At 50.9% G+C, this 23,108-nt stretch overlaps 1 protein-coding gene and 1 long non-coding RNA gene across 2 annotated transcripts; both read right to left on the bottom strand.

Annotated features, from left to right (window-relative positions):
- Positions 1-653: 653 nt before the first annotated feature.
- LOC127468594 (uncharacterized) lies at positions 654-7,338 on the bottom strand. Its single transcript, XR_007903598.1, has 4 exons — positions 6,850-7,338; positions 4,526-4,703; positions 3,449-3,606; positions 654-3,371 (listed from the first exon to the last, which is right to left on the bottom strand). It is a non-coding gene; the product is annotated as an uncharacterized LOC127468594 (long non-coding RNA).
- A 2,475-nt stretch (positions 7,339-9,813) lies between these two features.
- CCNL1 (cyclin L1) lies at positions 9,814-22,566 on the bottom strand. The gene is made up of 11 exons (XM_051781864.1): positions 22,271-22,566; positions 22,018-22,092; positions 21,759-21,868; positions 15,614-15,734; positions 15,055-15,119; positions 13,658-13,757; positions 13,445-13,549; positions 13,047-13,188; positions 11,615-11,726; positions 11,367-11,465; positions 9,814-10,639 (listed from the first exon to the last, which is right to left on the bottom strand). Exons 1-11 carry the CDS (start codon positions 22,523-22,525, stop codon positions 10,291-10,293), a joined length of 1,533 nt encoding a protein of 510 aa, XP_051637824.1. The 5' UTR covers positions 22,526-22,566; the 3' UTR covers positions 9,814-10,290.
- Positions 22,567-23,108: the final 542 nt, after the last annotated feature.

The following is a 23,108-nucleotide window of genomic DNA, read 5'->3' on the forward strand; positions in this document are numbered from 1 at the left end:
GCAGCATTCCCAGCTCCCAGCCAGGCAGCAGAGCAGAGATAGCTCCCGAGCACTTCCCTCAGATTTCCCAGCGACTCCCAAGGGAGCAGCCAGCCTGGAAGCACTGCCGTGTCCCGGGAGTGCCCCGGGAGGGCAGGAGGGGAGCGGGGCGTGTTCCACATCCCCCGAGCGGGTGCCAAGCGTGTGTTTGTGTTGCAGAATTCCCTGCTGCAGGAGACGGTGCGCCGGGAGTGCGAGGAGCGCTGCGGGCTCACGGCCGCGCTCAGCAGGGCCCGCGAGCAGGTGCTGGAGCTGCGGAGGCTCAGCGGGACCTTCCCGGGGCCGCCCTGGCCCCGCTCCCGGGCCGGCCCCGCTCCCGGCAGGGAACTGCGGCTCTCCGGAGCCCTGGGGATGCCCAGAGCCGCCAAGGGAGCCGCTGCCGGCCGGCACAGCCCGGGATCGGCGGGGCCCAGCCCCCCCCACGCCCCCCGGGGAAGGGCGGCCTCGCTCCCCGAGCCCAGGAGCAGGAGCATTCCCGGGATAACCCGCCGGCCCAGCCAGCTATGACACCTCCACAGCCTGGGAAACCACCCAGGCCTTCAAAGGACCCTTGGCTTATGGACACCGGGGGCAAAGCCTTGCCAGTGCAATCCATCCATTTCTACAACCTGAAATTCAGTTAAATTTTTATTTATTTTTGTTGCAATAACGTTGGTTTGTCCATGGGTTTATTAATCGTGTAATGAAATGCTGTTTACCTTCCAAGAGCAGAAAAGTAGCAGAAGAGTCTCTCCAAGAGGGGCACATCTTCAGAGGTGGAATTAAAACCATGGAATCCCAGAAGGTCTGGGTTGGAAGAGACCTTAAAGCTCATCTAGTTCCAACCCCCTGCCAAAGGGCAGGGAATGATGGCCAATCCTCATAGAATCCGAGTTGGATGGGGGTTGGAGCAACCTGGGCTAGTGGAAGGTGTCCCTGCCCATGGCAGGGGGTGGAATGAGATGAGCTCTAAGCTCCTTCCAGCCCAAGCCAGTCTGTGATTCCATGATTTAAAATCCAGGCTCTCATCCACCAGCTCCCTGTTTCTGTCCTGTGGCAGCAGCCGTAGTAAAGTCTGTGTGGCCAGAGAGGATCAGTACGGAAAGTGAGGGGAGAGACACAGGACAATGTTTGGAATTTGAGGGAAGGTCTGAACCCTGGATCCAAACCAGAAATATTTGGAGAACAAATATTTCCTTTCTCTCCCTCCCTCCCAGGAAGCCAGAGCTCCTGCTGCTCAGCAATGAGCAAAATACAGAAATGTCAGGAAAGCTCTTGGACTGGCCTAAAACCAGCTCCATGAATGTCTCCATGTCAGGGAGAGGTTACAGGCTGGTTTTGTCCCGGGGTTAAAGGCAGCAGCACAAAGTGCCCTGAGCATGTGGACACCTCATCACAGCACTGGATTTTTAGGAAATCGAGCTTCCTGCAGGGAATATTTCTTGCAGGAGTGGTGTCAGAGACCTTGCACTCCAGGACTCCTGGCATGAGGGAACACTAAACAAATCTCCAGGCTTGGAACAGATCTGCCCCCGGGGCCGTGGCAGCATTCCAGCCCTTCCCTTGGAGAAAACATCCCATGGCACCAGGGTGTCGTGTCCTTCCCTGATGGACAGGCTTCTCTCTGCCCCTGTCAGAGCTGGTGCTGTTGCCTGACGTGGAACAGCAGTTCCTCCAGCCCTAAACCTTTCCCTGAAGGGTTAATCCCACCGTGCCAGGCCTGGTTCCTCTGGGCAGGGTCGGTGGTGCTGGTCTGGGGCTCTGTGTGGCACCAAACCTCACCCATGGCTTGGCCAAACCTCTCTTGGGGCCAAACCCATCCCTATTAAAGCTCCCAGGAGGGTGGAGCTGGGTGGGATCAGTCTCTTCTCCCAGATAACAAGTGCCAGGACAAGAGGGAGCAGTGGGATTTCAAGCAGTCAGTCAGGGCCTCATGGGGGACAGTTTTCCACTGAAAGTTGCCCAGAATTTAATGTTCTCCACAGAAAGAGTCCAGCCCATGGCTGGTCCTGCTGCTTCTCCAATAGGAAATTAGATTATCACTTACCACAGATGTGCTTCCCATGTGTGTCCAGCTTTCATTCCCACTGGGAAATCACAAAACCAAAGTGCTGATGTGCCTCGTGGATTAAAGATGACGAAGAGCCCTTGCTCTGAGGTGTTGTAGGATCTGGGATCCAGCCTGTGCCTTGCAGGTGGAGTTTTTCCACAAAAGAAGAAATTAGACTGCAGGAAAAAAGCATCTTAATTTTTCTCAGCAGCATCAAAAGTGCATGAAATAGAAACTGGAGCCAGTTGATGCCACATATCATTAAAATATATTAACCAAAATAAAAGACAGACTGACTTCCTTTGCACTGTGTGTTTTTAATACTGAAAAAAAAAGAGCAGAAGAATGAAATTGGGGAAATTTCTGAGACACCCTCCCTTCAATTTTATTTTTTTTAAATGGGGGCTTATTTACATCATGGAAATTGGATGTTGGATTTCATCTTTGCTGGTTACAGGTGGTTCAGTGTGTCCTGCTGGAGAAATAAACTCCAAAAGCAGCTGTAACAGGGAGAAAACTATAAATTAATAGGCTGAGCACTAATGTGGGGCTTTCATCCTCCCAGCAGAGCACAAATGAATTGGGATGGGATAATGAAAAGGGCCCTGCCAGAGATTAATGTTGAAGAGATTTTGACACCAGAAATAAAATTTGTGTGGTGGAAAAAGGAGCATCTGGCACTGCCCTGTGAGCTGCTCCCAGCTCACGATAAGCCCTGAGCACATTTTTATATCTTCTAAAAATCAGTTGATTTCCAACTGTCAGAACAATGAGTCCTTTTTGCCTCTAAAACCCGGGCTTGCTGCTTCCTCAAACCTAGAAATTTACAGGGAATGGTTTCTTTTGGGGATCTTCCTATTCCCAAAACACATTTAATGTATTTTGAAATTCACAGAATTGCAGTCACAGGCTGGTTTGGGTGGGAGGGATCTTAAAGCTCATCTCATTCCACAGGCAGGGACACCTTCCCCTATCCAGGCTGGTCCAAGCCCCATCCAGCCTGGCCTTGAGCACTCCCAGGGATGGGGCAGCCACAGCTTCTCTGGGCAAGCTGTGCCAGGGCCTCCCCACCCTCACAGCCAGGAATTCCTTCCCAGTATCCCACCTGACCCTCCCCTCTGGCAGTGGGAAGTCATTCCCTGTGTCCTGTCCCTCCAGGCCCCGTAACCCATGTGCTGCTCTCCCTTTACTCCCCTTTTCCCATGGCCATGGATGAGCAGCTCTCCCTTGGCAGCAGAAGGTGGGGTGAGGCCCCCCGGGCTGTGTTTGGGTTCCAGCTGCTCTTCCCCATCCAGGGATGGAGCTGCAGGGGGAGATGTCTGAGGAACCTCCCCGGGAACCGGCGCTGACCCCGCTCCTGGACGTGTTCCCGTGACTCACTGGCTTTTATGGGAATCCATCCCAGCCTCGTCCCTCCATCCCTCCAGCTGCTTCCTGAGCACGGGCAGCACCGCACGAGCCGCAGTGTTTGTTTGGAGTTACCAGGAGCGAGGGGTCACTTCAATCACCGGTAGTTCCCAGCAAAGAACCACGTGTGCCTTTGGGGGAAAAGGACCCAGAAAAGGCTCATCGGGAACAGCTGAGACTGCCCGGGAAGGGCCAGACAGGGGCAACCAAGTAGCAGCTTTGCCTCAGAGGTTGTTGCCAACTTCCTTCTGTTTGCTGATGTCTTTTTTGGGGGTTGTTTTTGTAGATTCCTTCTAAATATAACACCAGCACCTCCCTGGAGGGGGTTGGAAGCTGTAACTGGAGCTGAACGAGGCATTAATTCATCTGCTCCAAGCTGCACTGGGGGAGAACTTGGATTTCTGATCCCTGGATAAAAGTTGGTTCTCAAGACCAGGATTTTCTATGAATTAATATTCAGAGACATTCATAGAAATCCTTTCCTCTGGCTCCTTTTAGGCAAGGATGTTACAAACCTTCTGGAGTCATCTCCAGGGAAAGAGTCCATGAGGAGGAGTCACAGGTGTGCCCAACCCAGGGAAAACAATTCCTGGACCTTAAACCCTGAGATCACCATAACCCCGAGAGTGTGAGCAGGACACAGGTTGCCCAGAGAAGCTGTGGCTGCCCCATCCCTGGAAGTGTCCAAGGCCAGGTTGGACAGGGCTTGGAGCAACCTGGGCTAGTGGAAGGTGTCCCTGCCCATGGCAGGGGTGGAACTGGATGATCTTTAACTCTTCCAACACAAACCAGTCTGGGATTCAAGGATTCTATGGCACAGGACAGGGGTTGGCACCTCTCACCCAAAGCCCAGGGTCTGGTTTGGGGATATTGTTTAAAGTAACACATCTTGGTCTTGTAATCAGCAAACCCCTGGGTTTTATCCTGTGCCCAGTGCTGCTCCCAGGGATGCACAGCACCCATGGCAGGGTTCAATTGGAGGCACTTGGATGTGCTTCAGGGGGCTGTTATCCCAGGAACCCCCCAGCACAGCTTCTTAAAATCTCTTACCTGGGGCGTTGAAAGGTTGGCTGGGGACACCTTCCCATCGAGCTGGCCTGTCCCAAGGTCACTGTCACCAGCTCTCGTCCTTGGCTGCTGAGGGGAAGGGTGTCAGAGCTGCCTTTGTGTTCCCAGGCTGTTATCCCCGTGTTGGCTTCGCTGTTGCCAAGGGAACCCACGAGGAGTCCTAAAACAAAAACAGCCGCGAGCCATCCCATTAACACGGGCAGACAGATCTCCCCAAACCAGAACCAGATGTCAGAGATAACATCTCTGTTTGTTGCTTGCGGTTTCCTTGATGGCAAACGACTACTGTGCTCTCATCCTGCGTGTCCTGCTCGTCCAGAACATCGTGTGGATACAAACACTGAGCGCTGGGAATGCTGGCCCGGGGCCCCCGGCAGAGACACCACGGGGGGAGCGGGAGGGAGGGAGGGAGGGAGGGAGGATGTTGTCGGTGCAGAGAGGGGGTGATTTATTCCCGCCAAAGGAGCAGCAGCGACAGCCCCAGCCCTCCCCCTCCACGGTGTGTCACCAGAGCAGGTGTCTCCTCAGCATGGGGGGGAATTCTGAGCCAGCTCCAGCTGACTCGAGATGCTGAGGGTGTTTGTTTTTCAGAGAAGTCGTGGCATAGAAAAGCCTTCAGATTCTGAACAAAGCCTCGGCTTCCCAGCCCCAAATCACTCCAACCTGGGAGCTCAGGCACCCGGGTGCCAGCTCCTGGTCACCCCACACCAGGTCCCAGGCAGGAAGGTATTTTGGGAAGATGCACCAATCACTGGATGGGTGTGTTTGAACCGGTGAGAGCCCTGCAGTGGATTCACGTGGTTTAAGATCCTTTTGCTGTTGATTTCCCCTCTTGGCTCCTTTCTGAGCACAGAGCACACACCAGGAGCTGCCCAGGACCTGCAACTGCCTCAGTGGGATCAAAAGCCCTGCTCCACTCACCTGGACTTCACTGGGGCACAGAAACCCTTCCCCAGCAGGATTGGTAAGGCCCCAGGAGACTCAGTTATTATCCTTCCCACGGCTGTTTCCTCTCAGCTATCAGAGCTCTGGGGGAACAGCAGGACCAGGCCAACAGCTCTGCTCAATCCCTGTTGTATTTCCTGGGGCTCTCTCTGCAGTAGCTGCTGGGAGATGATTTCCTTGACAGAAATCATGGCCCCTGGGAGCTGCTCCACAATGCCGGTGGAGGGAGGGGCAGGTCCTGTCCCCACACCTTCCACAGACCAGGTTGCTCCAAGCCCAGTCCAACCTGGCCTTGGACACTTCCTGGGATGGGGCAGCCACAGCTTCCCTGGGAAACTTGTGCCAGGCCCTCGGGGAGCTCAGCTGTGCTGAGTGACCCCACTGTAACCCTCCCTGCAGGGTAATTCAGGCTGACCCCCCCAGCTGGCACAGCCCAGCACAGGGAGTGTTACACCGGCTGTCACTGGTCAGCACTGGGGGATCTCACATGGCTGGTGGGTGACATCACCCCTCGAGGCTTCCCATCCATCCCCACAGCTGGAATTCGGGTGGCAGCTGACTGTCTGACCCCCTGCATGGGGCTGCCCCGGGGCAGGACCCTGTCCCCTCCCTGCCGGCTCTCCTGGGGGTTGCTGTGCGGGGCTCCGGCAGAGCCCGGGAATGCTCAGCAGGGAATGCTCAGCAGGGAATGCTCAGCTGGGCTCTGCAACACTTCCACCTACAGAACGAACCCTGAATGGCAGCGGGAGCAGCGGCAGCATTCCCGGGAGTGAAGGGTGCCCAGCATTCCCGGGAGTGGGTGTTCACAGCATTCCCGGCAGTGAGGGGTGCCCAGCATTCCCGGGATCCCCAGCGGTGTTGGGACTGCTTGAGGTGGGTCCATGAGCCCCTTGTCCTCTCCAGCAAACCCATGACAAGGGATTTTCTACCCTAAGACAAAAATGGTAACTTTTGTCAATTTTCCCCCTCTACTGCAATATAAGGACTTTTTTTCAGGCCAGCTTTGCTAATTTTAACTTGTTTTGTTTTGAGCTGCCCCGCTGGGCTGTGCCCAGGCAGGAGGTGGGGATGGAGAGCTGTTGCCTTTGCAGGAGTGTTTTCCCCTCTGATTGCCAGAGCTCTGCTGTGCCACAGCCATAGGTTTGTTTCCTGCCCCAAAGAGCCTGGAAGCAACAACCTTGTGCTTTGGAGCAGGGAGCACTGGGGAGCACGGACAGGAGAGCCACGAGCTTGGCCGTTTGTGGATGGCCTGATGGGAAATGATGGATTTCATGAACATTGCCTGGCAGGAGCAGCAACCAGGGGAAGATTTCCTGGAAAAGGGACCCTTATCAGTGTGTGCTGTTGCTGCTGTCACTCACCTGTGGGGTTTGGGGGTGGCCAAAGCCCTGACAGGGACTTCTTGGGTCAATTCCCATCAGGAATATCCTTATGTTGTTCTTTTTTTTCCTTCCCAAACCATCCAAAGCTCCTGGTCCAGGTTCATCCTTCCAAGGCTTGTGACAAAGCTGAAAGGGAAGGACAGAACAGTCTGAATGTAAATCCCTTCAAACATTTGCAGCACTTTGTTGACAATTAGTCAAAACATTGTAACAAACCTCTTTCCCTGAGGAAAAGCAACTCTGAGGGTGAGACCAACCCCCCCAAGCCCCTGTGCCCCCAGAGAACTGCTCAGCTGGGACAGACGTGTCCCCCTGTCCCTGTGGGTCCCAGGTTGTCAGAGCTCTGGCAGCACCTGATTCCCATCAGCCTGTCAGGCAGTGCAGGAATACTCTGGTTTTCCCAGGGAACTGTCCCCGTGGCACCACAGTGGGTGCCACACTCGGTGCCACACAGGTGTCCCCACCCTGTCCCCCCTGCCAAGCCCCTCTCACCATCCTGCTCCCCTTTCCCTCTGGACTGCAGCTCCCACGGGCAGCTCGAGGCTCGCAGTCAGATGCTGTTGGAGCTGGTTTTCCTGGATCCATCCCAGCCAGGGGACTGTGCCTCAGGGTGAGACACAGCTCCCATTCCTGCCTCCCCCAGCTGCCATTCCCAGGAGGGCTCCACTCTGCCAGTGCTCAGCCAACATTTGCCCGTGACCATCTGGGCTTGAGGCTCAGCCTGAGCCACCTCTGCCAGCTGTGACAGCCCTGGAGACACCACCCATGAAAATCCTGGGGAAGATGGACAGGAAGGACCAAAATCTTAATTCCTGGTGCTTCACCTGCACACTCCACTCCTGCACTGGGCAGGACAAAGCCCCTGCATGTGACAATCAGGGCAGTGAGACACCAAAGGTCAGTGCTGGGCACTCGAAGCTCTGTCTCACTTCTCAAACACATCCATCAGTGTTTTTTCCCCCTGCCTGGGTCTGCAGGGAAGCAGAGCTGGGGGCTCCAGGCAGGAGCTGTGGTGAGGCCCTCCTGCTGCTTGGAGGCTTCTGGATGTCAGAGGTGTTTGTGCTGCTGGAGGTTCCCCTTAGTGACCCAAGAACGTGGAAGACACTGAGGAATTTAAAAATAACAAATCTTAAAGAAAAATCCCTGTCAGCCACTGAGAGAGGTGGGTGCAGCCCCGAGGGACGCTGGGGGTCAGTGTGATTGAAGCCAACCAGCCCTCTCAGGGGATTCATTTCAGTGATGTAGAGCTCAGGGAACACACACGGCCCTTCAAAGGCTCTGCAAGACATCGACTGTCACGGTGAGATTTCTGGCTGTCGTGCCCAGCAGGGCCTTGACAAGTCCTCCAGGAACAGGGGTATTATGGGGCTGCAGCCCCTCAGGACCATCACCCTGCCAGAGTTCTCCCCCCACAGAGCCCACGAGCAAGGGGCCCAGGCAGTGACTCTCAGCTCACCCACAGTGGGCTCCTCCTCCTGACAGCTCTGACCTGGAACTCCTGGCGTTGGGAAAGTCCTGCTGCTTTTACCTCAGCAACCACCAACCCCAGAGCCCACGGCTGGCAGAGCTCTTGGGTGGCTGAGGCCACCATCCATCACTTCATCCACCACTGGCTGGAGAGTTTTTTCCCTATGGAGAGAACAGCAAACCTCTTGTTGCCTGTCAGGGAGCAGATGGTGTGTGGCTGTTCATCTCCAGCTGTTCCAGCTCCACGTTGCAGGTCCATCTCTGCCCAGCACTGGAAGCACAGAGGGTTGTTAGTGCTCACACACACAGAGCTGAGCCCCCAGTGTCACCCCCACACCCAAACCCCCAGTCCAAGGGAGCTCCAGGCAATCCTGCTGCTCCTGCAGCCCTGGGATTCCACTGTTGCCCTCGACTATCCGAGCACTGGGATCTGGGGGAAAAGCTACTCTTGTTGTCATGGCAACAAATGTATTTTCCTGAAAGCAACACACACAGAACACAGTTATTACAGATTAAAAACCCACGGTGGTAACCAAGAAACAGAGAAGACATTTTCTCTTCTCCCTTTCAAAAATACACGCTCACTTTTGCATTTCCAGGGCGCAGCTGCAGCCGGGGCCCAGCAGGACACGGGGCAGGAAAGCTCCAGCTCGGGAAGGTTCTGCTCAGCCGGTTTCCCTCTCCTATTTGAGGCCTGCAGGGTGTGGGCACCCAGGCTGGCACTGCTCCTACAGTCCCAGGGGCCAGACTTGCCCCTACCTGGGCTCTGCAGCTCGACATTCCAGCCAGGTCACCCTCGGCAGGGAAGTGGAGAGGCATTTAGGGAGGGAAAAGGTCTTTCCATGCTGGACTCTGGGTCAGCAAGGACAGCAAACTCCTCACCACTGTGGGTTTCAGGTCTTGGTACCACCTGAGCAGCAGCTGTAGGAATCAGACCCCGTTCTTCCTCACCCCTTCCCTCTCTCCTGTCCCTGGCACTGGAGCTGTCCCACCCCAGGACACAGCTCCAGCAGCAGGACACAGTGAGGAGCTCCCAGCACCTCCTGCTTTCAGTGCAGCACAGGGAATGTGTCTGAGTTTCCCAAGCTGTGTCAGCATGACCCTTGCAGGGGTGGCCCTGCTCAGCTGAAAGCTGTGTCAGCACTTCACCTGCAAGAGGATCCCTCCTTCCCCTGCCAGCATCCTGCCACTGCAATGAAAGATGGGAAATAAAACCCCAAACCTGATCCCTCCAGGCCTTTGGAACAGCTGACGCAGCTCCTGCCCTCTGCCCCACAGAGCTGAGAGGGACAGGGACACCCCAAACTCCCAGGGCAGCTGACAGAGCAGGACACCCATCCCTGGCTCCTCCCACTGAACTTCAGAGAGGTCCATGGTCATTTATTCCAACTGCTGCCTGGCCTCCCTGGGAAGGACAAACATCTAAAGCTTTCCCAGTTTACCCACCATGTCCCACTCAGGCACAGCACTCAAGGCCAGGGTGTGTAAGAAAAGTTAAGTTTAGTTCCAACACATTTGGCATCCAACAGGCAGTAAAAAAAAAAAAAAAAGCTTTATATTTTATTTCTTGTAAAAATCTTTCAACACATGCAGACTAAAACCAGTGTAAGAAAGTCTCCACCATTGTTTAAACAAATAACTATACTTAAATATAAGCGTCTGCAATTGACTGGTATAAAAATAAGGTAGGTTTTGCTTTTTTACAGAAATCCTGTCTCCAGTTCTCAGCTCAATAAACAATACACAGCTCTAATACATACAACGAACCTGATCATGGTTTTCCACCCCTTGGATACTGCTAAGGTATTATGTGCAAAAAGTTGGTAACAGTTCCTGTCCCAAAAGAAAAAACAAACAAAAGTCTTCCGCCCCTCTTGGCAAAGGAGCCCCGGGGCCCAAGTCCCTCCAAACCTGGCAGGGGCCGTGCAGTGCCACAGTTCTGTGCCCGGGGGCTCAGCGCCGGTGCCGCCCGTGCCCCGAGCGGCCGCTGCCGTGGTGCTTCCCCTTGTGGGAGCGCTCGAAGGAGCGGGAGCGCTCGCGCCGCTCCCGGTGGTGGCTCCGCTCGTGCCGGTGCTTCTTGGCGGCCTCCGAGTGATCCCTGGACTTGCTCTGGGAGCGGGAGCGGGATTTTTTCCGCTTGTGGCCGTGTCTGTTGGCGCCCTTGAGCTCCTCGCGGCCGTGCTTGGCCTTGAGGTGCGGGGAGCCGTGGTTGTGGTGCCGCCGGGGGCTCCCGCTGTGGCTGCGCGAGCGGCTCCGCGACCGCGAGCTGTAGGTGCCCGACAGGCTGCGCCGGTTGTTGTAGCTGCGGGAGAGGGGCAGTTAGAACGGGCCTTCCACACGGGGAAACAACAACCAAACCACAGCAAAGGGGCTGCCGAGGCACTGGGAGAAGTCAGAGGCTGTTTTTCCCACGGGGATAAATGAGGAAGGACAGTAAATATCCCCAATGTGAAGCCTGGGATCGTGCCCCTGCCCATGGCAGAGGGTGGCACTGCACGGGCTTTACAGTCCTTCCAACCCAAACCAGTCTGGGATTCTTTTAGTTGAGCTCATTTGAAAATAAACAGCCCAAACCAAACCCAGAATGTAGCACCTTTTGAGATTTTTCCACCTTGTCAAGAATCTCCCCTCAACACCAGCTCACAAACTGCTTATTGCCCTTTTCCCTCAGTGATCTCACAGGGATACTTTGGGGAACCCTTCACTGACATCCAAGTTGGCAGCTTCCAACTTGGATATGAGCCTGAAGATTCTTCAAAAGTATGTATTTATGAAGGCAGGAGCACTCCCTGCATCCCCCTCTTCCCACCACAGGAGAGGGGCAGAGCCCTGAAGAGCCGGGCAGAGCACCAGGGAGCACTGACACCACAAAGCTGCCACACATCTAACTGGTCCTGTGGCACTTCTCACCCCTTCCACGGGCAGTGTGTGCCCAGACTGCTCCCATTTGTGATGGGATCCTGATGGAACTGAGCCTGCCAAAGCCCCCGAGCCCTGCCCCTCCCGCCCTCCCCAGAGCCCCCACTCACTGCCGCCTCGGCGTGTGCGAGCGAGACCGAGACTTTGTCCTCGACCGGGACCGGCTGCCGCTCCTGCTGCTTCGACTTCTCTTACTTTCTTTTCTCAAGCTGGAGGGGGGCAAAAACAAACCAGGCTTGCACTTCTGAGGCACTTGTTACTCACTACTGAAGGAGCTCAGCAGTGGCTCGCTGTACTTTAGTTAAAGAAAGCATTTTTACTCAAGTATTCTCTTTACCAGGTAAGAGGTTTTACCTACCCATTGTAAGGGCTCTTGGAGGTTTGCTGCCTCTCCTCTGGCTCCTTTTTAATGGTTTTGGTATTCACAGACACTGGTGATTTCTCTTCAGCTTTTACTTCTCTCGGGGAAGCTGAGAATTGAATTTAAATTCAAAATTAGCTATTTATTCATCCTTTGTCATGAACATACTGTACGTCCCTTAAACACCTGTACCAGTATCTGCACTAAATGTAGATACAAACTCAGTAGCTACTATTTCGTTCCATCTTTCCATTTTTAGTTCGTTCCTGCAGCAGGATGTTCATGGGGAGACCCATAATGTGAAGCCAAGTGAGAGCAGAGGAGGAAGAGCACTGTGACTCCACACCACACAGCCAGGCTCACCTTCATCCACCAGGGGCCAAAAGGCACAAAATAAAAGCTGCCCTTATGGCCCACAGATACAGAGCTTGTTACTTGGACAATAATTTCCAATGCTACAGAAAGGATTAAGACTGAACAGCAAACTGCAGCTAAGTGTGTTTAGCTCATAAGTGACTCTGTCTTTACAGAGATGGATTCACCTCTCATGGAAGGGCTGCTAAGCCCAAAAGAGCTCCTGCTTTCCAACACCCCCAGCCTTGGCTCCCACCTCACATTCTTTGTCCATGAGAAATTCACACTTGCCAGGTCAAACCCTCTGAAAACTCCGACTCTTCAGAAGGAACTGTGACAGTGCTGCTCCTCACAACACATGCCCAAGCTTCTGCAGAGCCACAGACAGACCAGGCCCTGAGCCTTCTGTCTCACCACCAGCACTGGGTCAAAGCCTGTGAGGGCCTTTGAACCCCCCTGGTAGTTGATAGCTCAAAAGTAGCAGCAGGGAGACGTGACAGCACCAAGACAAACCACCAGACTTCTGACAGACAGGCTGGTTCGAAATAGGTGATACAGTTTATTCCCTCTGGTGCCAAGACTGTGCTGTGCCTCTCCCTCCTCCATTTCCTGACCACCAGCTGCCTGCCTTCACCACACTGAACAGTTGCCAAGTGCATTAAAAAAGGCAGAGAAAGCCATTTTCAGAGACACCTGCAGCAAAAGGAGCCATGAAGGCCATTGCAACGTCCCCCAAACTGAATCCAGAGTCTCTCCTCACACCACGTAACACACACCAACTCCTGTCTCATGAAGGGTGCATGACATTAATAGATCACTCTCCCATCTGTGGAAGTATGGAGTAAAGTATCCCTTTTCCCTATAATGTTATTTCAAGGTATTGAAAATGGTTTTAAAATCTATGTTTGAAAAAAAAAAAAAAGATTTGCCTTGCTGCTTAGTTCTGTGAGGGAGCCTAAACTGTCCCAGCAGTTAGAGAAGCAAACCTGCCTTTTTTTTTTTTAACTACCCTGGGACACAGATTTAGTTACTTATCAAAGTGTTATGCAAGTTCCTATTCAGAAAACAAACTTACATGGTTTGGATGCAGGAGAAAAGCCACCCAGTGTCGACAGTGCTGGAGTTCCATCTGGATTTAAACCTTTTGCCTTCAGTTTAGCTTCCTGCAGTGCCATTTTCCTCTTTTCTACTTCTTTATCCAGAAACTCATAATTAGGCTGTGGAAGTAACAATGAGGTCAGAGGTTGAGCTAATGCAATTTGTATTTTTATCTCATTTCTGAAAAATACTCAGCTGGCTTTAATCATCTGTCCAGTAATGGGGTAATTTCCAGAATTTGTTCTCACACCCCCCTCACGGGAGCCTTTCCCATTAGTAGATCCGTATTCCAGCATTCCCAAACTTTTGGAGAGCCATAACTCAGCTCAAGCTGCACTGAGCACAGAGCGGGAAAACCGAACACCTCAAACTTACCTTTTTTCTGGTATAAAGCTTGAGAGTGGTCAGGCAGATCTCCTGAATCTCCTCTTCCGTGGTGCCAAAGAGCAGGAACCAGTGAGGGCGAGTGGGCAGCGGAATCTGAAACCCAAACAACCAGCAACAGGGATTACAGCCCAGGCTTTTGTTTTCAATGTCTGCATGAATTCTGTTGGAAGCAGCCCCCCAGCAATGCGAGGCAGTGCTCACCTGCAGGGCCCTGGCAGCCAGGTAAATGCAAGCACACGCGATGGTCTCGGGCTGAAAGCGAACAAACACGTTTGTCCGGAGGCTGTCGTTCATGTAATTCCTAAAAACACACAGCAGGAAAGGTTGGATCTCTGCTTTACTTTTTATTTATTTTTTTTTTTAGAGGATAACAATACTGGAGACTCAATTGACTTTATTATTTTTTCTGTTATGATGTTAAACATTTGGTTGCTGTGGAACTGTGGTATTTGGTGTTGACGTGTCACTTTGTAACAGTCTGCACCTTGGCACTGTTTGAAACCCCAGTGCAACAATGTGTAGTAGCAAATGCCAGCAGCACTTCATGGCTGCTTCCTTGGTTCGGTTATCCCAAAATGTCCAGAGCTCACAACCTAACAAGTACTTTGCATCTGTCCAGCTGTTTGCCTCAGACACCAGTGGTGCTGTATTTAAAAACCAATATAAAACCCAGGTGCAAGCAGGAAAGCAGTGTATTTGCAACCTACCATCTTCCAGAGGCAACCTAGGCAGTTCATAAAACACTGACTGCACTTAAGTTTTGTGTGCCTCGAGTCCCACTAACTTCATCCAGAGAGAGGCATCCCATTAGCTCACTGAGTGTTGGAAAGAGACCTGTGAGTTAGTCAGGGCCCCCACTCCCCTGAGCTCCTGGTCTGGCACAGGGGGGGCACTACCAAGCAACACATGCTGGGAGATACAATAACAGCAGAGACCTCCATGGATTTCTAAGTTCCCAAGCTATGGGAGAGAGAGGAACAGCAGTTCAGTCAGCATTGACTCTCCAACCCCCATGCCCAGTATGGCTCTACGTGAACATGCTGCATGCACCGAAATCCTCTCTGGAACTCAAGTTTAGCCAAATGAACCAAGTAACCGTCGGCAGATTGTCCCCCGCGTGTCCTTTAAACACTACAGCATACAGCAGGTAGGAACAAAGACATTCAGAGACAGTTGGAACAGTTACTTCTGGAAACAAATATACAAATCCTTGGCACCCCTCCGCTCTCGGAGGTGCTGCCCGCTGGATCACGGCAGTGAGTCTCGGATGAGAGCTTGCACTGGCTTGGCTGGAGAGAAGGGCAGCCAAACCGGCCATCCCCAGGTCAGGGCTGAGGTGCAGAGGGCAGAGCTCTATGACTTACCATCAGGGACTACCCTTCAATCAAAGAGTAGAAAAAAGAACAAAGTTAAATTGAGTCCTCCATGACTGCGCTGCAATCAAGCCATGAAAATAGTGAGCAGAAACAAGCACCACAATGTTTTCAAAGCGTGTGTTTGGGTAGGAACTTACAGCTCATTGCTTTGCATAGGGATCATCAGGCTTGTTATTTCTGCTACTATTTTCCTGGCTAGGAAAAGAATGGAAAATAACTTACCAGGCTGTCTGTACCAGGGTTTGATTACGTTCACATTCTAGGACTTGTAAATACATAACAATGATCTGAGAAATAAGGGGGGGAAGAGAAAAGAGACTCGGTTTTAACTCATAAAGCAAGATGAAGTAAATATGTATGTAAATACATATTTTTAAAATCAAATAGTACTCCCAAACAATGGGGGCTCCTTTTCTAAGCACACACTGTAAGCTTTCATGCCACAGAATATGCTGAGTTGGAAGGGACCCACAAGGACCACTGAGTCCAACTCTCAGCCCTGCCCAGGACCATCCCCAAGAGTCTTCCCATCATGTTCAGACAACTGGTTAAGATTTCTCAAAACAAGCCACCACCTTTAACCCTTCCCAAGGCAGCAATTTCAACCCAAGTCAATATGACTGTTTGCCTGAGTACTCTGGCAAAAACATTAATAACAACTACAGAGGGACAAAGAGAAGAATGCAGGTCATTCTGACACCTGTGTTTCTCGTTCCACAGCTCACAGTGATGCCACCAAGGTAGAGTAATAGATACAATTAGATTACTTTTGAGAACTCACCTTATGAGGATGCTTGACATGAACACAAAATCCCAACTCCTTCAGTACCCTCCTTTCTGCTTTGATTACTTGATTTTTGGTGTTTATGTAGTTCTGATCAAGTATCAGGGGGCTTGGAGTCCTATAGTTTGCAAGAAATAAAATCAAAACTGTTTTGCATATCCAAAAATAACGGCAACTCTGTTTTCCCTTCCAACCAACTAATGGCAACAGAAACCGGTTTTCAACTCCTGCAAGCAAGTTTAAGCATTAATCTTGTGCTGTCCAAGTTTAGATAAACTAGTTTAGTTGCTGCTTTTGACTAGCTACAGATTAGATGGCTGAGATAAAAAATAGCCTTCTGCTGCTGTGTATGCAAACTACACTGCTCCAGCTGCTGGGAGGAGCTGCTTGGCAGGAAGGATCCCAAAGAACCTTCCTCTCCATGGCAGAGGTGGAGGAAGGAATGTGACACAACTGCCTTTGCCAGGCAGGACTTCAAAGCAGAAGTAAGGCAGAACAGGGTTTTTCCTAATTAATACTGAAGTAGCAACTTGTGCTTTAGAAATTGCAGTTTCCTACAAACTGAAGAGAAGATTATTCAGCCTTCAGAGAACAAGGCAGCCCTGGCTCTGTGGTGTGTGAAAAGCTGAGTAAAGCACAGAATTTCCTCTCTGAAGGGTGACAGATCTCCCTGCACCCCTCACCAGTGGGTACCATGGATATCCCTGCTGCTGTTTGCATTTCCAAAACAAGAGCTCATTCCACAAAAAGATTTCAAACTCTAGCACTGTCTAGTCCTAATTCCTTTCAAATCCAACACCTGAACTCTCCAAAGCACTTTGACCTCAAATGACTTGCTGTGCACTTCATGCACAAGTGTCACGCTCCATTTCATATCCTTTGCTTTGCCCATGCTTAGACTTGACCTTTCAACATTCCACTCTGGATATTTGAATCCATTTCCTCCTGAAGACAGATCAGCTTTTTCCCCTGTAATGTCTCACACATTCCATGTGCTTTCCAAAGCAGAAAAATGTTTTCAGAGCTCCTTATGCTCCAATAAACCACAGTCTGTGTATATGATACACCCATTACATTACCTTCAAAAGAAAAAAAAAAAGTAATGCAAAGTGGATTCAAAATACAGCTTTTGTTGTATCAGGCAAAATATTTCACTCCTAACTTGCAAATTCCATGAGTGGATCTCACTTCTCTTCCCTGACAGGTCACAGAGCACATAAAACACTCCAAACCAAGGTTCTCACCCCAGGATAAAAAAGGGCTGATTTAATTACAAGGCTGGACAAGGAGTTTCCCAACTTCCACAATCCAGTTTATGGCATGACTCCTGCAGTCACCTGGACAGCTGCTGGTTGTCATTGGCAAAGGACACAGCAAACCATCCAGTTCCCCAAGAAAAGCACAATGTTGTACAATTTGAAGCACAAGCTCCCCTCTCTTCCCAAGGGGCCGAGAAGCAGCTCCCAGCTCTGGAAGGAACTACTGCAGCTTTTTGGTGCCAGGAAGGACCTACAACTCCAGCACCAGCCTTACTCTTCCTGTTTGCTAAGAAATGCCACATTTTCCATTGACATGAAGCTAACTTCTCTAGTTAAGCATTACTCTCACTCAGCAGGGCAACGTTACAGTTTGCCACTTCAGCTACTCCAAATAAATCCAGTCAGAATAGGGGGAGTTTTTTGTTTTGAGGGTTTTTTTGGCTGGTTATTTTGTTTCCTCCCCCCCATAAATTAACTGGAAAGCAAGAACATTTCAAGCTTATTTAAGGCAACTTCAGTGAGAGGCTGATGTTATCTGAACACTCCAGCAGGTTGAACACAGTGCTCTGGAGCGAGAATGGGAAAACCAAGCTCAAGTTCTTTCAATCAGTGAAACTGAGTCACTTCTACTTTGTTCCAATCAATTATACTGGGGTTTATAAGAATATTTCCTCCAGTATTGCTCTCCACAATTTTATCCAGAGATCACTGGCACTAACAGGATCTGCAAAGCATCATCCAGAGCGAGTTCAGGCGCCCAGGCTCAGTTTAGCAGAACACTTCCTCAGAGGTGGGACACCTGGGATCATGGATTTAAGGCAGCCATGACTTCCAGTCTATCAGAAACATCATCAGTGAGACAACACGGCTGCACAGGATCCTCCACCACCCCACGTTCCACATGGCCCTGCATTCCCAGACAGCTGTGTAAGGAAGTTAAGGCAGCTCCAGGGGCAGCAGGACAGACATGAGCCTCTCTGTATGTTAGTTTTTCACTGTCCTTCCCCAGGGCCACGGGATCAGCACCAACAGTTCACCCTTAGCACATGTTCCACAGGCAAGTGACAGGAAACCCAACAGCCCAAGTGGGCTTTGCTTTGCTCTGGTGTCCCACGTTACTCAGGTCACAAATTCCACAGACCTACAGCTCTGAGGAAGCCACGAAAAACATCAGTTTGTCCAGGTAGTGTTTCCAGAAATAAAGACTTTTATCCACTTATGGAAAAATAAAAATCTGCAGAGATTTAAGTGCTTTACTGCACTTTATTACTGGCAAAGTCAAGTTCTCCACTGTATTAAGATTCACCAATATAGCACTTTTGGCATGAACTCTGAAGTGGTGGTAAACAATTATTTACAAGGTGGAAACTTCAGAGACTTCCCTTTGGAAAATTTTTTTGCTTTCTACTAAATAAAAAGAGGAACTTTGCTACTGCATTTGCTGCACTTAGTTCTCAGTCCAAGAATTATTTTAGGTCCAAGTAACAAACCAGAGAAAAGTAACTTATAACCTTATGTATGAAATATATAAATCATGACCTTCAAGCCCTGGATAGCCAAGGAATATTGCAAATTCTTACTCTGAGTCTGTTTTACAGCACTAGAGCTCCAGGCAAGACTTTATCATTAACAACAGAGCACACAGTGTCCCCTCTGGGGAGCCAATCCAACACTCGGATGCAACACTTGATTGGGATTAAGATTGTGTAACAACCCAACAGATTAACACGCTCTGTAATGTGCTTGTAACAACAAATAAATTACAAATACCCGTTTTTAGAAATCACTCTGACAAATGAGACCTAAGTTCTCAACACAGCTGCAACTTCACTGGATGTAATATTAAACTTTGATGTCTTTGGGATGACTAATCCATTAGAGGACCAGTGCCCTGCGTGTAATTATAGCCACATGGAGCAAAGTACTTCTGACAAGTACAGCACAACAGCGGCGTCTCGTTTCACAGACCGGAGCTCTGTTAAGCTGGTCAATATAAAACACGAGTTCTGCTTGTCTCCAAGGTCATAAATCCAAGCAGCACAGACTTGCAGGGCAGTTTGAAGAGCACTAAGCGTGTAATGTTAATGCAGCCACTTCCAAACCCACTGCAGGGACCCGTGTCCTGCACCTGAGCGTCTCAAAGCGCCCCGTGTGAGGTTACAGCACGACACCAGTCACATTTGGTTCCAGTCTCAGGACTTTCTGCAGCTTTCAAGCACATTTAGAAAAAACAAAAGCAACTTCAAGCTACATTCTACAAGATAAACAACAGTTGCACTTTGCTCAGAACACATGTTTTGGCACACAGTTATTTAAAAGCAGTTTTTCCACAGTACGAGCTTTTCTCCATGCACACAAACATTTTACATGCAGTTCTACATCACATTTGCTCGTCAGAAATTCAAAAGAAAATATGCTTGTCCAAAACACTTATTTAGCTTTTTCTTACTTCTCAGCATTAGAAATACCACCTCTAGTTGACTACATGTCTCATAAAAAGAAAATTCCAATGCAATTCCCAGTTCTGCAAACAGGTACATAGAAAGGACTGCTTACATCGTAACTGGTGTAAATTTACAAATTCAAGATTTCTGTATCCTTGTTTTACTATGAATTCAAACTGCAATTATACAGAGCCAGAAAGTGGAACTAAGAACCCAAAACTGGTTAAGAAAGAAAGCAAAGCCTACCCAAACTACCCCAGATGTGTGTGCGGGTTAAGAGCTTCAGTTAACAGAAAAACTAGACTAGAAAAGAAAGTACAGCAGCCTGAGTGTTTCAGTTCTGGGTTGTGTGTGAGGAACTAACTACAGCCTAAGTGTTAGCTTCAGTAAAAAAACTAAAAAAACAAACAAACAAAAAAGGTTAAGCTAGTATTCTAAAAACCTGGACAGCAAAGAAAAAAGCTTATAACAAGATACAGGAGTTTCTTCCAAATGGTTCACCAGCGGCCAACCTGTTAGTCCCCCGGTTCCAGTGACCTATTCTCAGAGCACTGGCTTCTCCTTGGGGATTTTCGATACTTCACTCACTGTTGCCATGACGACAGCTTCATCTTTATGTACCACTCCACATCACCCAGGCTTTGGTAAATGTAGCTGGTCGCTGTATAGTCGGTTGCAAGGGAAAAAAGAGTTGAAGTTAATAACGTGTACAGGTGATGGAACTGTCAGCTTGTAAAAAGCACAGAAAAACGTTTACATCCTGCTTGCTAAAAACAAAAAAAAAAATAAGGGGGGGTGTGCAAGTCTGAATGTCAGACTGCAGCGTTTTAAGGTTCGTTTCATGCAGATTCACTCAGAATCGCAGAGCAACAATACCCATTTCTCCCGAAAATAATGGGTAGCAGTGCACGAGTTCTCTGGACATGATGCACTTTAGACACCATGTAACATGCACAAGGTGGGATTTGGAACAGGCTAGCTGGAAAGATTTAAATTCACAGGTTAAGTTCAGTTTCTCTGATCCTTCACACAGCACAAAGAAACAGCTAATTCATATTCTCATTGCAGAGACAAGCAAGGCATATGATTAATTAACCTTCACTGCCTGGATCGAGGCCAAAACATTACTAATCACTGAACCTGCTCCAGTAATTCCAATACCAGACTCCCTTATCAGAACTGTGGAAGACAGTCCCACTGAACTCACACCCCACACCACTTCTCACAGTTCCCTCAGGGCCGTAACAACCTAAACACCAAAACCAACAAAGCTCAGTCCCAAAGTGTGACACTGACCCTTTCTTCTTGGATCTACAACTAACTTGGGAAAAATGAGCACGAGGCAGTACAAGCCAAAGCTTTGGCTGCAACAGAAGCATAACCAGATAAAGACACCAACAAAGAGCTGGTTTCCCTAAGGGATTTCTACTCTGTTTCTCAGAAAAGGTTACACCACGTGGAAGGTTCAATTCCTGCTGTACCCTGGTGACACAGGGTAGAGAAATAAAGCATGAATTTAATAATCCAGCCGAAACCAAAATCCTGTTGTAACTACAGAGTTCCTTAACCTTTGGGCAATCAGCCACTGAAAGCAAAGCTGAAGCCTCCAATCCCAGACTATTAACTCTGCTGCCCGACAGAACTAAGGAGATTTTGTGTTTAACAGCAACTTAGGGAACTCCTCCAACCACTCCTTGTTCCTCTCACTACTTTGTTAATTTGCTTTACCCAAGAACAAACATTGCTCTACACACAGAAAGCAGCACTGGTCTCTCACAGCTCTGCAACACCTGCCCCTGCCCAGGCACCAGGACAACACCACTCCCACGTTGTGCATTAGAGATGTTAAAGATGCCTCCAGCCTCCCAGACTCGGTTACACACTGCTCCTCATTAAAGCTGCACACACTACAGGCCAAGCCAGACCTTATTCCAGGTATCTTCTACAATGGCTTTTTTTCTAAAAGATAATTACTGCCGTCACCAAAAATTTGACTTCTTTTCTTAACTGATGCTTAATTGGCAGCAAAACCACACTAGAGACCACACACCAACGACAGAAAAGCATTAAGACTACTGAATATGGCTAAAAATCTGGAGAATACACAGCAATCCACTACTGGCCACTCGCACCTAAGACTACCTTTCAATAATTGCAAGACAACAAAAATATCAATCAACCAACCAAAAGCTACAATCATGAGCCTAAAACTAGGACCAATACTCGTGACTTGCAGCCAAATAAGGAACAGAAATGGGTCTACCAAGTGAACAAAAGCAGAAGAAGTCGGGATTGCACTGTACTGCCTACAGAGCAGCCAACGAGCACTCCCTTCCCAACTTTAGGTCGTTGAACTTAGCCTGGAAAAATACTGTGAATCGAACACTGCAGTACATTAGCGGTAACAGGTGTTTACGTTCGTAACGAAGCTGATCTTACCTTTTTGCTCTTAACTGTCTCAAGTGATGGAACACGTTGATCACGTCCCTTATCCGACGAGGCGCCTCCTCGATTTTGGACGCGAGATTGATGCAGGCCATGGCAACAATCTGAAAGAAAGGCCCGTTTCCGTTAAGAAAACAATATTTAACCCCGCTAAGGCTAAAATTACACAAGTAAGAAGCAAACCCGCCAGGCCCGAGGCGAGCAGCCCGTCCCACACAACCCCCCCGGCCTCGGTGCCCCGCGCCGCGCTCACCTCAAAGCTGTGCTTGACGAAGGACTTGGAGTAGAAGAAGCGATGGAACAGCACCTGCCCGGTCGCCATGGCCACCTGTGAGGGCAGAGGGAGGCGCAGAGGGAGCCGATCAGTGCCCGGCCCGGCCGCCGCCATTTTGTGCGGCCCCGCCGCCCCCCCGCCCTTCCCGCCGCCACAATGGCGCCGCCCGCCCTGCCCTTCCCTTCCCTTCCCTCTTCCCTTCCCTCCCGCTGGAAGCGCCGGGAGGCCCCACCTGCGGCAGCCGCAGCAGGATGCCGGCCGCCTGGATGAGCTCGCAGCCCAGGATGCGCAGGTCGGTCTCGCACTGCAGGTCCAGCCCGTCCTGCATGGAGGGGGTGGGCGAGAGCCGCTCCTCGGGGATCAGCGAGTGGTCGATGGTGAGCGACACCTCGGAGTAGAGGCGGTCTCCGATGAGGATGCCGGCGGGCGCGGGGGGCGGCGGGTTGGGGGCGGCGGGCGCGGCGGCGGCGGGGTGCGCGGCGGCCATGGCGCAGCGGCGGCGGCGGGCCCGGCTCTGCTCGGCGGGGCGGCCGCGCGCGGACTGCGGGCACCCCGTGACGCGTCCGCAGCGCCGCCCGCGCGGGGACTCACGGGAAAAAAGAGTCCGCGCCGCACGCCCCGCCCCCCGCGGGCAGCGGGAGGGGGAACGGGAACCGGGAATGGGAATAGGGATGGGATCGGGAGCGGGGATGGGAGCCGGAATAGGAACGGGAAATTGGAACTGGGAGAGGGAACGGGAATAGGAACCGGGAAAGAGAATGGGGACCGGGAATGGGACAGGAACAGAGGATGGGAATGGGAACCGGGAAAGAGACAGGAACAGGGAAAGGACCGGGACAGAGGGAACGGGAAGGGGAATGGGGACGGGACTGAGAACCGGCTGGGATTGTCCCGGCATCGGGAACAGAACCGGGAACGGCAAAGGGAAGGGGCCGGCTCTGCCCCGGGACCGGGACTGGGACCCGGCCGGGCTGTCCCTGGAAAAACCTTTAAACCAGGGAAAAATAGCGGAGCGGGAAGGACACGGACTACGCCGGGTTTGATGACGGAGTGACAGGGGGCTGGGGCTG

This window comes from Manacus candei, unplaced genomic scaffold (assembly GCF_025592945.1).
Source record: "Manacus candei isolate 608988 ecotype Guabito, Panama unplaced genomic scaffold, ASM2559294v1 h1tg000015l, whole genome shotgun sequence".
Taxonomy (NCBI): Eukaryota; Metazoa; Chordata; class Aves; order Passeriformes; family Pipridae; genus Manacus; species Manacus candei.

What these genes read in the sequence shown, in the direction of transcription:
- CCNL1 (XM_051781864.1), bottom strand. Translation starts at nt 22,525, where the DNA reads ATGGCCGCCGCGCACCCCGCCGCCGCCGCGCCCGCCGCCCCCAACCCG. An exon ending in TCCTGCTGCGGCTGCCGCAG is followed by an intron (nt 22,093 to 22,270) that starts GTGGGGCCTCCC and finishes CTGCCCTCACAG; the next exon opens with GTGGCCATGGCGACCGGGCA. An exon ending in ATGTCAAGCATCCTCATAAG is followed by an intron (nt 15,120 to 15,613) that starts GTGAGTTCTCAA and finishes CTTATTTCTCAG; the next exon opens with ATCATTGTTATGTATTTACA.